Source organism: Canis aureus, chromosome 18 (assembly GCF_053574225.1).
Source record: "Canis aureus isolate CA01 chromosome 18, VMU_Caureus_v.1.0, whole genome shotgun sequence".
NCBI lineage: Eukaryota > Metazoa > Chordata > Mammalia > Carnivora > Canidae > Canis > Canis aureus.
The window spans coordinates 24205258-24217961 of record NC_135628.1 but is presented as its reverse complement, the minus strand read 5'-3'; the positions used below and the strand labels follow the sequence as shown (position 1 = coordinate 24217961).

The 12704-nt window shown below is 37.2% G+C and overlaps 1 protein-coding gene across 9 annotated transcripts in view; it reads left to right on the top strand.

Annotated features, from left to right (window-relative positions):
* The window catches only part of KLHL7 (kelch like family member 7), a 67899-nt gene that overhangs the window by 17482 nt on the left and 37713 nt on the right, over positions 1–12704 (top strand). For 5 of the 9 annotated variants that reach the window (XM_077856545.1, XM_077856539.1, XM_077856541.1 and 2 more), the window contains 3 exons: positions 4468–4570; positions 5480–5573; positions 5852–5976. In XM_077856545.1, coding sequence (XP_077712671.1) covers positions 4492–4570; positions 5480–5573; positions 5852–5976 — 298 coding nt within the window. In that variant the 5' untranslated portion in view covers positions 4468–4491. Of the gene's footprint in view, positions 1–2066; positions 2350–4467; positions 4571–5479; positions 5574–5851; positions 5977–12704 lie in introns of all 9 variants that reach the window. The other 4 variants (XM_077856544.1, XM_077856540.1, XM_077856542.1 and 1 more) reach the window with 1 other exon arrangement.

Genomic DNA, 12704 nt, shown 5'->3' with positions numbered 1-12704 from the left:
TTCTTAAAAGATAGAACCTCTTACAATGCTGTAGGGCTTACATGGAGTCTACTGCCTTTTGCAGTTTTACCTGGCAATCATGTAAAGACAGCAGAAGGTCATTCTACCAACACTTGCCTCAAATGCTTGCCTGTTTTGAAGTGAAATCTTTCCTAACCAAAGAACTGTTCCTGAAGAAATCCCTAATATTTGCAGGCACTAAAGTATCACCAAAGTTTCTTTACTGCGTTGAATATGGGTTTCAGCAGCTCTCTTCCACTGTTGGTTCCAAACCTTTGAGATGAATTATGTCTACTTTGGGGCAGACTTATAAAAGAAAATCAACCAGAAGGCCTGGCAGTGTGTGGTCAGTGACCTCTCCTTTACTCTCGTTCATCATATAGACCGTCTTCCACAAGTGACAGTGGAGAAAAGGACTGAACTTTCCTTTCCAGTACTTAACTTGCCCAGAGGAAGAGTGACTACATTATGAAAGAGAAATCTAATGTTTCCCCTCAGTGGGTAACAGTTATACTAATGCCATTTTTCAATTATCCATTCTCACATCACATTTTTTAAATTAATAGACTTTGCTTTTTAGAGTAGTTTTATGTTTACCAAAAAAATTGAGCAGAAAGTACTGAGTCCCCATTTTCCCTCTCCCCCTCCCAGTTTTCCCTATGTTAACTACTTGCTAACATAGCCATGATACATTTGTTAAGGTTTTTGAGCCAGTATTGTTACATTATTATGAACTGTGGTCCACATTATGGTTTATTTTTTGTATACATTCTGTGGATATTGACAAATGTATAGTGACATGTATCCACTGTTACAGTATCATAGGAAATAGTTTCACTGACCTAAACATTGCATGGGCTCCACCCTCTTGACACATTTTTGAAATAGTATCTTTATCATCTATCAAATTCCTACTTAAGGTAGCTCCCTCACATTTCTTAGGTTTATTTCTCAATATTTAATTATTTTGTTGCTGCTATGCTGGGTTGTTGTTTATCCCCCATTCATGTTTCTTTATGGCTTACTGCTCACATATAGGTTAGCTGATTGCTTTTTCATATTTATCTTATTTATGCCTAGCCATCTTACTGACTTTTTATTTAATTCTACGAATGTTAAGTTTATCTTTACTTTCTTACCAATTTTATTACCTAAAAACCCAGTTTCAGCTGCTCATTGCTCAAAAAGCTGATACTGAAGAGACAAATTTTGATTGGAAAGGATTATGAGGGATCCCTGGGTGGCGCAGCGGTTTGGCGCCTGCCTTTGGCCCGGGGCGCGATCCTGGAGACCCGGGATCGAATCCCACGTCGGGCTCCCGGTGCATGGAGCCTGCTTCTCCCTCTGCCTATGTCTCTGCCTCTCTCTCTCTCTCTCTGTGACTATCATAAATAAAAAAAAAAAAAAAAAAAAAAAAAAAAGGAAAGGATTATGAGCTTTATTCAGGAGGCTGGCCATCTGGGGAGAAGGCAGACTTTTGTCTAAAAACCAACACTGAGGTTTTTGCCTGGCCCAAAGATTTTTTTTTATTTTTTTTTATTTTTATGATAGTCACAGTGAGAGAGAGAGAGAGAGAGAGGCAGAGACACAGGCAGAGGGAGAAGCAGGCTCCATGCACCTCGGGAGCCCGACGTGGGATTCGATCCCGGGTCTCCAGGATCGCGCGCTGGGCCAAAGGCAGGTGCCAAACCGCTGCGCCACCCAGGGATCCCATGGCCCAAAGATTTTTAAAGGAATTTTAGGGCAGTTAATCAGTAAAAGGGAAGCACAGTGATCTATAACACTTCTTGGTTGCGTTTAGACTCAGTGGTACCAGCTACAGACATTATGGCAGTGTTTGAGATTGTGTATTGGTGCCCCAGAGTGAGGAGTAGGGGGGATTGTACAAGAGGGTTTGGTTCCCATACAAAGAAAGGTTCAGTTAATCACAAGGGCTAAAGGTGCTTGCTAACTCTTAAAGACTGGTAAATTGGCCAGAGTGGCTGAGGCAGAGGCTTCAGTTTGGCTAAAATTTCCAGAATAATAATTGAATAATAGTAATGATAGCATATGTTTCTCTGTTTCAGACTTAAATGAAATTGCCTCTTCTGTGTCACCATTAAATGTGATGTTTGCTCTTGAGTCAAATCACCTTCAGCATACATATACATCATTTTCTTTGTTAAAGAGTATAAAAGGAAGTGAATTTTTCATTTTGCCATCTATTGAAGTTTTTCTACATAAAGTTTTAACCTGTCAGTATGCTGAATTACATTAAAGGATTATTGTTCTTGAACCTTCTTGCATTCCTAGAATATTTGACTAATAACCCTGCTGAATTCACTTTGCAAATATTTGACAGATCTATAAGTAAGTTCCTAAAACAAGAAAAAAGTACAAAAGTGCAAAGAAAATGTGACCAAAATAGCACCTGGTAGTTAAAGAAAAAAGAAGACAAGGAACCATAATAAATAGTGTAAAAGAAGATGGCCTATGTATGATGAAACATAAGTCATCAGTAATAAATAAATCCTTCGATCTAAATCCTACTAAAAGTTATTTTAGATGGTGAGAATTTCAGATTAAGTCACAAATCTGTGTGCAATTTTAAGAGACTAAAATTCAAATGCTAAAAATATTAAAGATGTAACAGAATAGGGGGATATAAACAAATTGCAAGGTTTTCTTTTCCTTTATCCAGTAAACATGTACAAAAGGTAGTTTTGTTTGTTTCTTTTCAATTCACATAGGACTTGTTACCTTTCATATATTCTCCAATGTAACCCAGATCTCTGTCTCTTCCCATTTTCTGTCTGTAGATACACTCTTCCTGAGAAGAGTCTCTACTCTTTAAATCAATCCCATCTCTTGTTGAAACCTGTTAATCTAGTGTAGCACTGTCAGATGTACCGTTTGGATACAAAAAGTACCTCCCATTTCTTCCACAATGTTAATATCTAGCTGGAGACTATTAACTAAATTGCTGTGCAGAGATCTCTCTGATTTCTTTCTTTAACTTACTGAAGTGCCTATGTATTCATGCAACTAAAATTCCCTATTGCTGAATATATATTTTGGCAAGGTTTTTTGCTACATTTCAGAATAGTTATACATCTTTCGGAACTTCTGTCAGCAGCCATAGACTCCTCCCTTATCTAATTTGCTTATTTGCTTGTTCTGTCAGAATTCTTTTTCTCACTCCTTTCCTTCTTTTCCTTCCACCTTTCTTTTTCTTTCTTTCTTTCCCCTTAGCAACTAGATCCACTTGTTTTGGTGGTAACCAAATAGTTGACTTGGTTTTGCTACCTGTTATTTTGGGTGTGGTATGTGGCAAAATCACCTGAGAACTATGCCTACCTACTCTACCTCTCCCGCCAAGTCAAAGGAAATAAAAATTTAAAAATTCAAGACACTACTCAGATAATAATGGCTTAAGCTATAAGTAATCTGCATGTAATATCTAAGCAGTAGGCCCTAGGCCTTATAGAAAAATCTTGACATAGCTGAAAAAGTAAAATTTTGTTCATCTTTTGGCCCATTATAAAATAAAAAATAAAGCCTGTTTCCTTTGTTGTTCTGAGCATTACCATCTCATTTGGATTTTTATTCGTGGAGTTATAAAGTAGAATGTAATGACTTACGTATCTGAAATTATATTAATAGTTTTAGTAAATACTTAACATTTACAAAATGCCATATCCTCTGAGCTACTAAGCCAATATTTAGATTTGTGATAAATTTTTTTTTTTACGCTGAAAATACTGTCTCACGTTCCCAATGTTATAAGGAGTGCCTAACCTATCGCAAGCTCCAAATTTTCTCTGAGACTGTCCTGTACGTTATACCTGCCTTCTTTCAGGAACCTAGAGTGACAGATACCATTTTGGCCTTGGACAGAAATAACAATTTAAAAGTGGTTGCTATCCAGCTCCTATCAGACGTGCATTTGAAAGAAGTGTTACTTAAGGAAAGAGTACTGAATGGTCACTTAGTTTGTCCACTCTGTGCATTCAGAGTTATTCTTGTTTCAAATTAGATCTGTGTAGGCTACTCTCTTGGGAAATACAGTGTGCACTCTGGATCCTATCAAGAATAGATAATTTTTTAAAAATCCAGATTGCTGTGTTTGAAAAACCATCAAGGGCATTGCTCTTATGTTATTTAATGTCCCTGTAAAAATCTCACCATGAGAAATACCTTAGAATTTGTGTCAGGAAAAAAAAAATGGTTTCCTTAAGGGATTAGTAGATTACTTCTCAGATTATTTTCCCCTGTTTATACTGCTCAATGCCATTTTGATACAGCAAATCATGATAACAACTCTGTAAGTCCTTCTTAAATGGGTCTTATGAACCAAGTCTGTGCTGGACAAAGATTGGATTTGAATAGAAAATAGAAATAAAGCATTTGGCAAGTGCTGATTTTGTGTATTTGCTAAGCCACGCCCAGTGAACCCGTTTTAATTTCATTTATATCTCTCTTAACTAGAAAACGTTGTGTGATGTAATCCTTATGGTCCAGGAAAGAAAGATACCTGCTCATCGAGTTGTCCTTGCAGCAGCCAGTCATTTTTTTAACTTAATGTTCACAAGTAAGTATCTTAAAGTAAAACATAGTATTTTTCCCATCAGAATAAAGTAGAGTCTAAATGAAAATATCTTCCTCGTTTTTAAAGCTCTTTAGAAATTAAGGCCATAAAACAATGAAGAGATTGAAAAGTGGTTATGATGAGGATTGAGCAAAAGAAAAATATCCTTTCATTAGTCCTGCAGGCCCAGGCCCTTTATGGATGAAGATACAGTTTCTATTTGAATGCCCAGTTTTCTTCTTAACCTCAGGTGGAAAGGCAAAGAAGAAAATAAATGTTAGAATAATTTATCAGTAAATTAAATAAAAATGAAATATGAGGTATAGCATACCATACTAGAAAGAACTCTAGATTTAGAGTTTGAGAACTGGGTCCAAGTCCTGGTTCCTCTGCTTAGTACTGTTTTATGAGCTTGATAATATTATGTAATATATCTGCCTCAAATTTTCTCTTTGGTGCTCTGGCTACCTATGAGGTTTTTGGTAAAGAATGAGAGCTTTGCTAACTATAGCTTACTATATTTATATATAACTGTCGTCGTTCTTGTAGATTTTTGCTGGCTATGTCAGATGTAGTTTTTCTCATAGCAATTTAGAAGAGTGCTACTAAATTATTATAGGACTTGGGGAAATACTAAATCTAGTTTTATGCATATGTTTACATGGTCCTTTTTATTTTTTTTTAAAGAAGTACACTAATTCACTAACTTCTAAGCTTATTTTAAGGCACATAAATGTTGAGAATCAATATACATTTATTGTAGGAATGTTGGGCCGGCCTTCTGGGTATTTTTTTTTTCTCAGATCTCTGCCTATTACTGTTTTCTATACTTAACATGGCCTGGAATGATCTAGTCCTCAGTTAAACTGGTGATAGTACTCATGCCATTTATATTTCTTCTCTTCATTTTAGCTAACATGCTTGAATCAAAGTCCTTTGAAGTTGAACTCAAAGATGCTGAACCTGACATTATCGAACAGCTTGTGGAATTTGCTTATACTGCTAGGTAAGTTAAGAAGGATCATTTCTGTTGTAGAGAGGTAAGATTGGGATCTACTGTGCAGAGAGCATTGTGGTGACACATTGATATGCTCCAAATTCTTCAACATGAAAAACTACAAGAACAGGGATGTTTGAGGAACTTAATGCCATACTGATGCAAGGACTGAAAAGCTTAATTTTCTGTTTAATTTCAGGGGTTAGTAGGATACGTTTTATAATAGCATTATTAAAATAATAAAAAAGAATTGTAGGAAATTAATATTCACTTTAACTTCTTTGCAGAATTTCTGTGAATAGCAACAACGTTCAGTCTTTGTTAGATGCAGCAAACCAGTACCAGATTGAACCTGTGAAGAAAATGTGTGTCGATTTTTTGAAAGAACAAGTTGATGCTTCAAATTGTCTTGGTAAGAAATCAGATTCCTATTTAAAATAAAAACAGGGATCCCTGGGTGGCGCAGCGGTTTAGCGCCTGCCTTTGGCCCAGGGCGCGATCCTGGAGACCCAGGATCGAATCCCACGTCAGGCTCCCTGCATGGAGCCTGCTTCTCCCTCTGCCTATGTCTCTGCCTCTCTCTCTCTCTCTCTGTGACTATCATAAATAAATGAAAAAAATTAAAAAAAAATAATAAAATAAAAACAAAACCAAAAACAAAACCAAATTTTAATGTGTATTTTAATTTTAAAAAGTGTGGTTATTATGAGCATCCTCATTTAATTTCAAAGACACTGTCCACTAGAAAATACACTCAAAATAAATTTTAAGAGATGCTTGGGGGGATACCTATTAACCTGGGCAGCAACAAGCCCATTAAATATTGTGTTAACATTTTCCAAAATATAAAATAGCTTTAATAATGAGTTTTTGTGTATCTAGAATGAAGAGTAAGGATTGCATCTGGTGGTGGTGTGATATATGATATCATTAATATGAATGTTCACCTTTGTTGAAGCACTTAAGATTGCTGCAGTCTGACTTGGATGAGAACTGAGGTTGTTTATATTGCCTGAGGTCTAATAGCTAGTATGTGGAGGTGGAGGTGCTGAGGTTGGAATTCAGGTAATCTTGTTCTTAACTACTACATTATGTTGCCTCTCCACATTGTCAGATGTGCTAACTGTTGTATACTAGAAGACTTAAAAATCCTAGAATATAAATTAAGATACTAATTCAGGGACTGCTATAGGGGGTGCCTGGGTGGGTCAGTCAAGCATCTGACTGTTGATTTCAGCTCAGGTCATGATCTTGGGGTCTTCAGATGGAGCCCCATGTTAGGCTGCACACTCAGCACGGAGTCTGCCTGTCCCTCTCCCTCTGCTGCCCCCTCCTCATGCATTCCCCCCCCCCCCAAATAAATAAATAAATAAATAAATAAATAAATAAATAAATACAATCTTTAGAAAGACCAGTCTCTAATCTCACCTGTGCAACAGGAACATTCTGGAATGAGTCCCTCTATTTCTCTGGACCATAGTCTCAGGTTCCATTTATCAATAAGATTTGTGTTCCTGAGATTTTACTTATTTCCCCTTATATAAATAAATATTCTCAGAAAATTTGTTGTAAAGAGAGAATTCAAAGAAGTTTTTGGAAGATGATGACTTTAAGTATTTTTCCCTAATTCCCTAGCACTCTAAATTTCTAACCAGGTGATTCAACTAGAAAGAAAAACAGCCAGAGTAGGGAGTGGATGTGGTGGTACAAACCATACTGTGGAACCTAGAGCAGGTTTGTGCTAACCATGTCTTAGGCTTTGGGCTTCTGAGACCATTTAGGAATTTTACTTCTGGATGCCTTCTGTCATTGTTTTCAAAGCTGAGAGGAAAGAGCTTAACAGCTTAGAAGGGAGCCTGATTCTCTGACTGAGCCTGGGGCAAAGATAGTGGCCCAGCCCGTTGCCAACTGCACTCTCAGTACCTAAGGGAACTGATTCAGCCTGCTTTCTATTTAGCCCTGAGCATGGCTCTCCCTGAACTGATCAGAGAACTCTGTTTTTACCACTTATCAATTCTCTGTTGCTTAGAAGATCCCAACAAGCTGGCTTCCTTGAATGCTAAAGGAGCCCATGGTACCTGATGGAATTGGGCAAAGATCATACTAGATTAAAGGAAACCCAGTAGTTTGAGAGACAGAATATCAAGCTAAACAGCTTGAAATGAATGTCTCCTGTAGACAGATTACTGTAAGAAATGGAGAACTTTTTTTAAAGATTTTATTTATGTATTCATGAGACACACACAGAGGCAGAGACACAGGCAGAGGGAGAAGCAGGCTCCATGCAGGGAACCTGACGTGGGACCGTCCATGCAGGGAACCTGACGTGGGATCTCTAGGATCGTGCCCTGAGCCACCCAGGGATTCCCCAGAAATGGAGAACTTAAAATGCATATGAATAGGGTGGAGAGGAGGGTGTGATTTTCCATGAAGTTCAACTGCATTGAAAAGTAGAATGAATACTCCTAAAAATCAAACTTAAAGAAGATTAAACAGAGAAAACTGCTTCATAATAACAAAACAAAAATGCAGAGAAGTGGAGATCATTAGTGAAAGCATGAAAGACACGGATATGAAGTAGGAAGTCCAGAAGGAACAGATGAAGGAAAAGCAATATCAAAAAAATAATAAAACTTATTTGAGCTTAAAAAAAAAAGTTACCTTTCACAGTAAATTATGCTAATACAGACCTGATGAAGTAAGATACTCCTCTCCTAGATATATCCTAGTGATGTTTTTTTGCCTCCAAAATCGAGAGAACCTCTGTTTGGAGTGATAAAAATATTCTGGCACTAGATAGTGATGGTGGTGGCACAACATGGTGAATGAACTAAATGTCACTAATGGTAAGTTTTATGTTGCAAGTGTTTTACTATAATCTTTTTTTAATATTTGTTTATTCATGAGAGACACAGAGAAAGAGGCAGAGTTAGAGGGAGAAGCAGGCTCCCGGTGGGAACCCTGATACGGTACTTGATCCCAGGACCTGGGATCACACCCTGAGTCAAAGGCAGACACTCAACCACTGAGCCACCCAATTGGCCCAGTTTTACCATACTTTTTTAAAAATTAATATAAAAAGAATTTATAAGCTTTTAGAGAGAAAGGGTATGGGGGTATGGTAGGTTAGCCAGAAATTGGCCACCAGTTCTTTCCATCCCTATATGTATAACCATTTATGTATGTGACTTTGTAGCTCCTCCATCAAGCCTAGTCTAGGCTGGCCATGTAGCAAATGTGACATGAGCAAAGGCCTTAAAAATGATTGTGCATTGGGGCTTGCCCTTCTTTGCTGCCAGGGGCTCTTCTGCCATCATGAACAGATTAGAGGCCATTTGAGGCACAGAAGAGCTATACTAACTGATGTCTGTACCAATCAGCTTTTCTATTACCAGATAAGTAAATAAGGCCTATCTAGACCATCCAGTTCCCAACTGAGCAACCAGCTAACTACAGATCAACCAGCCCAGATCAAAAGAACTACCCACTTGACTCCTAGAATTGCAAGAAATAATACATTTTTGTTACGTTGAGCCACCAAGTTCTGGGGTGGTTTTTCCTGTAGCAATAGATAAGTAATATAAAAGTTTATTTAGAAAAGAAAGAGAATCAGAATGATGTTACTTTTTTATCTGCAGTATGAAGTTATAAGATAATAGCATAAGATGCAAATGGTGGAGGTAGAAAAAAAGAATTACATTTTAAAACATCATTTGAGACATTGCAAAGACAGCTTATAATCCACCTATAGCCTTCTATGAAAAGTATTAGGGGAAGTACCACAGCAAAGAAAGAGGTAATAAAGATCTCAAGATAGGGATTTGCTGGTCAGCTTCCCTAGTTACAAGCAAAATAAACTGACTGACTTACACAGAAAAAAAATTTAGTGAACGCTTTTGAGTTACTTATAGAATTGCCTAGAGGGGCACCCAGCTGGCTTAGTCGGTGGAGCATGTGAATCTTGATCTCGGGGTTATGAATTTGAGCCCCACGTGTGGCATGGAGTTCACTTAAAAAATTAAACATACACAAAAGAATCGCCTAGAGGGATCCCTGGGTGGCGCAGCGGTTTGGCGCCTGCCTTTGGCCCAGGGCGTGATCCTGGAGACCTGGGATCGAATCCCACGCCGGGCTCCCGGTGCATGGAGCCTGCTTCTCCCTCTGCCTGTGTCTCTGCGCCTCTCTCTCTCTCTCTCTCTCTCTCTCTCTGTGTGTAACTATCATAAATAAATAAAAATTAAAAAAAAAAAAAAAGAAAATCTTTAAAAAAAAAAAAAAAAGAATCGCCTAGAAATCTCAAAAATAAAGCTTAGAAAAAGTATAAGGATTTGAACAACACAGACTTGTTTAGGTAGATATCATGGAATTTTTTACCCAGTAATCAAAGAATACAAATAGTTCTTGGATACCCTTGGAGTGTTTACAAATACTTCAGCCACAGAAAATCTGGAGCACCTCAAAGAGAAGAGACACAGGCTACATCTGCTTCTTACAGTGCAATAAAGCTGAACTAACGTCAAAAGGAAAGCTATTTCCTCCTACTCCATCCAGAACACTCAGATCCTTAACTGAAGAATTGTTTAGAAAGGTATTTTTTTTTATTTTTATTTTTTAGGAAGGTATTTTTAAAGAAGTATTAAAACTGAACTTACAGGCTATATAGAAATATGTGACAATAAGCACAGAATAAATCAAAACCTTTGGAATGTGACTGAAGTATTTCTTAAAAGGAAAGTTTATAAATGCAATCTGTCAAGAGAAAAAAATAACAATAAAAGTTTCCTTATCAGGCATAATCAGAACAATAGTTGGCTAATCTAAAATGTCACTAAGCAGTGCACCTGGTCAGTTGTTTGGGCAGCTGACTGTTGATTTCAGCTCAGGTCATGACCTCAGGGTTGTGAGATCGAGCCCCATCTGGGACACCACACTCCGTAAAGACTGTATTTGGGATTCTCTCTCCCTCTCCCTCTATCCTTACCCTGTTTGCCATCTCTGAATGAATGAATGAATGAATGAATGAATGAATGAATGAATACCTACCTACCACATACATATCTTTAAAAAAAATTAAAATGTTGTTAGGGATGCCTGAGTGGCTGTGTCAGTTAAGTGTCCAGTTCTTAATCTCAGCTCAAGTCTTGATCTCAGGGTCGTGAGTTCAATCCCTATGGAGCCTCCATACATATAATCCATAAAATGCCATTAAAACAGTGAGTGATTATTCTTTGCTATGAAGGTGTTACTTTAACGTAATGTGTATACTTATGTATTAACGTTATTATGTTAATACTTATGTATACATATTACATACCAGTCTTCCAGTCTTTGAGGCCATACCTATTATTTCAATACTTATCTGTGTTTGTTTTTCATAAATCACACTAGTGATATATATAATTTTTTTTTAATTTTTAGTTTCCTTGAAATGAATTGAGAATTTAGTGAGAGAGTTTGAGTATAGAATCCCCCTAGAGGGGTGCCTGGGTGGCTGACCTTGGCTTGCGTCATGATCTCATGGTCCCAGGATTGAGTCCCATTTTAGACTCCCTGCTCAACGGGGAGTCTGCTTATCCCTCTCCCTGCTTGTCCTTCAACTCATTCTCTTTCACTCTCTCTTAAAAGCTTTAAAAAAAAAAAAAAAGGATCCCCCTAGAATTGTGCAATATTTTCAGATCTTATTACTTATCTTCATCATTTCTAATTTGAGCTTTTCTCAAGTCTGTCTGAAACCTTAAGATTAATTTTCATAGGAGTAACTACTTTCTTTTCACATTCATGTTTTATTGATTTGCATGGTATTTATTTGGGTTGTATAATGACAACACATTCACCTGCCATAAATTAGTTAGTAAACAAATACTGATTCTTGGTGAAAATACCATCTTGTTGCTGATAGCATAAGTATACAGATATAGCAGACTGCTCACCATGAGCATCTAGCATGCCATGGCATTGACTAGTATTCGAAAATGCCTAGTGATTTGACAAGTTCGTTGGCAGGCATCAGTTATGAGAACCTCTATGGTATAAATCTGAAAACATCAAAACTTATACCTGAAGACAACATGAGTTGAAACATGGAAAATCAAAGATAATGAACTGAAAAAAATTCGACTTATGACTTTGAAGGGAGGCCTGCGAAAGGATCACACACAATTATCAGTGACTTTATTTAGAAAGATTGGCAAACTTTTTCTGTAAAAGACCAGATAGTAAAAATTTTAGACTCTATGCCATGCACATGTCACATGTGGTCCTTGTCACTATTCCTTTCCCTCTGCCTCCCTTTTTTTTTTTTTTTTTTAATGACCCTTTAGTAATATGAAAACTATCTTCAGCTGCTGACCCCTATAGCTGGCTGTGGGCTGGATTTGGTTCATTGACAGCACTTTTCAGATTCCTTAATATTAACAACTAATTGAGGGGACACTTCCTTCTCAAACAAAAAACGAAATAGCTAGGAAAAGGCTGAATGGAAAATGTGTAAGCGTTTATATAAAGAAAGCTGTGTAGGGAGGTGGGGGGGGGATGGGGTAATTGGGTGATGGGCATTATTTTATTTTTTTTTTTAAGGAGGGCACTTGCAGTAATGAGCACTGGGTGTTATATTTAACTGGTGAATCACTAAATTCTACCTCGAAATACAGTATATGTCATTTAAATTGAATTCAAATAAAAACTTGTAAAAATACAGTATATATATATATATATAAATATACACAGTTCAGTATATATATATATAATACAGTATATGTCATTTAAATTGAATTCAAATAAAAACTTGTAAAAAAAGAATGCTGTATAGGGGCACCTGGGTGGCTCAGTCACTTAAGTGTCCTCCTCTGAATTTCAGCTCAGGTCATGATCTCAGGTCATGGGATCAAGCCCCACTTTGGGCTCTGTGCTCAGTGGAGAGTCTCCTCAAGATTTTCTCCCTCTGCCCATCCCCTACTCGTGCTCCCTTTCTTTCTCTAAAAATAAATCCTAAAAAAGCTGTGTAATTACATTGAACATCATAAAAAATCTGAATAAATGGAGATCCATGCCATGTTCCTAAGAGTAGCTCCTCCATGTTGTGGAACAATCAGCTGTCCCTAAAGTAATCCAGAAATTCAGTGCAATCCTAATTAAAATCAT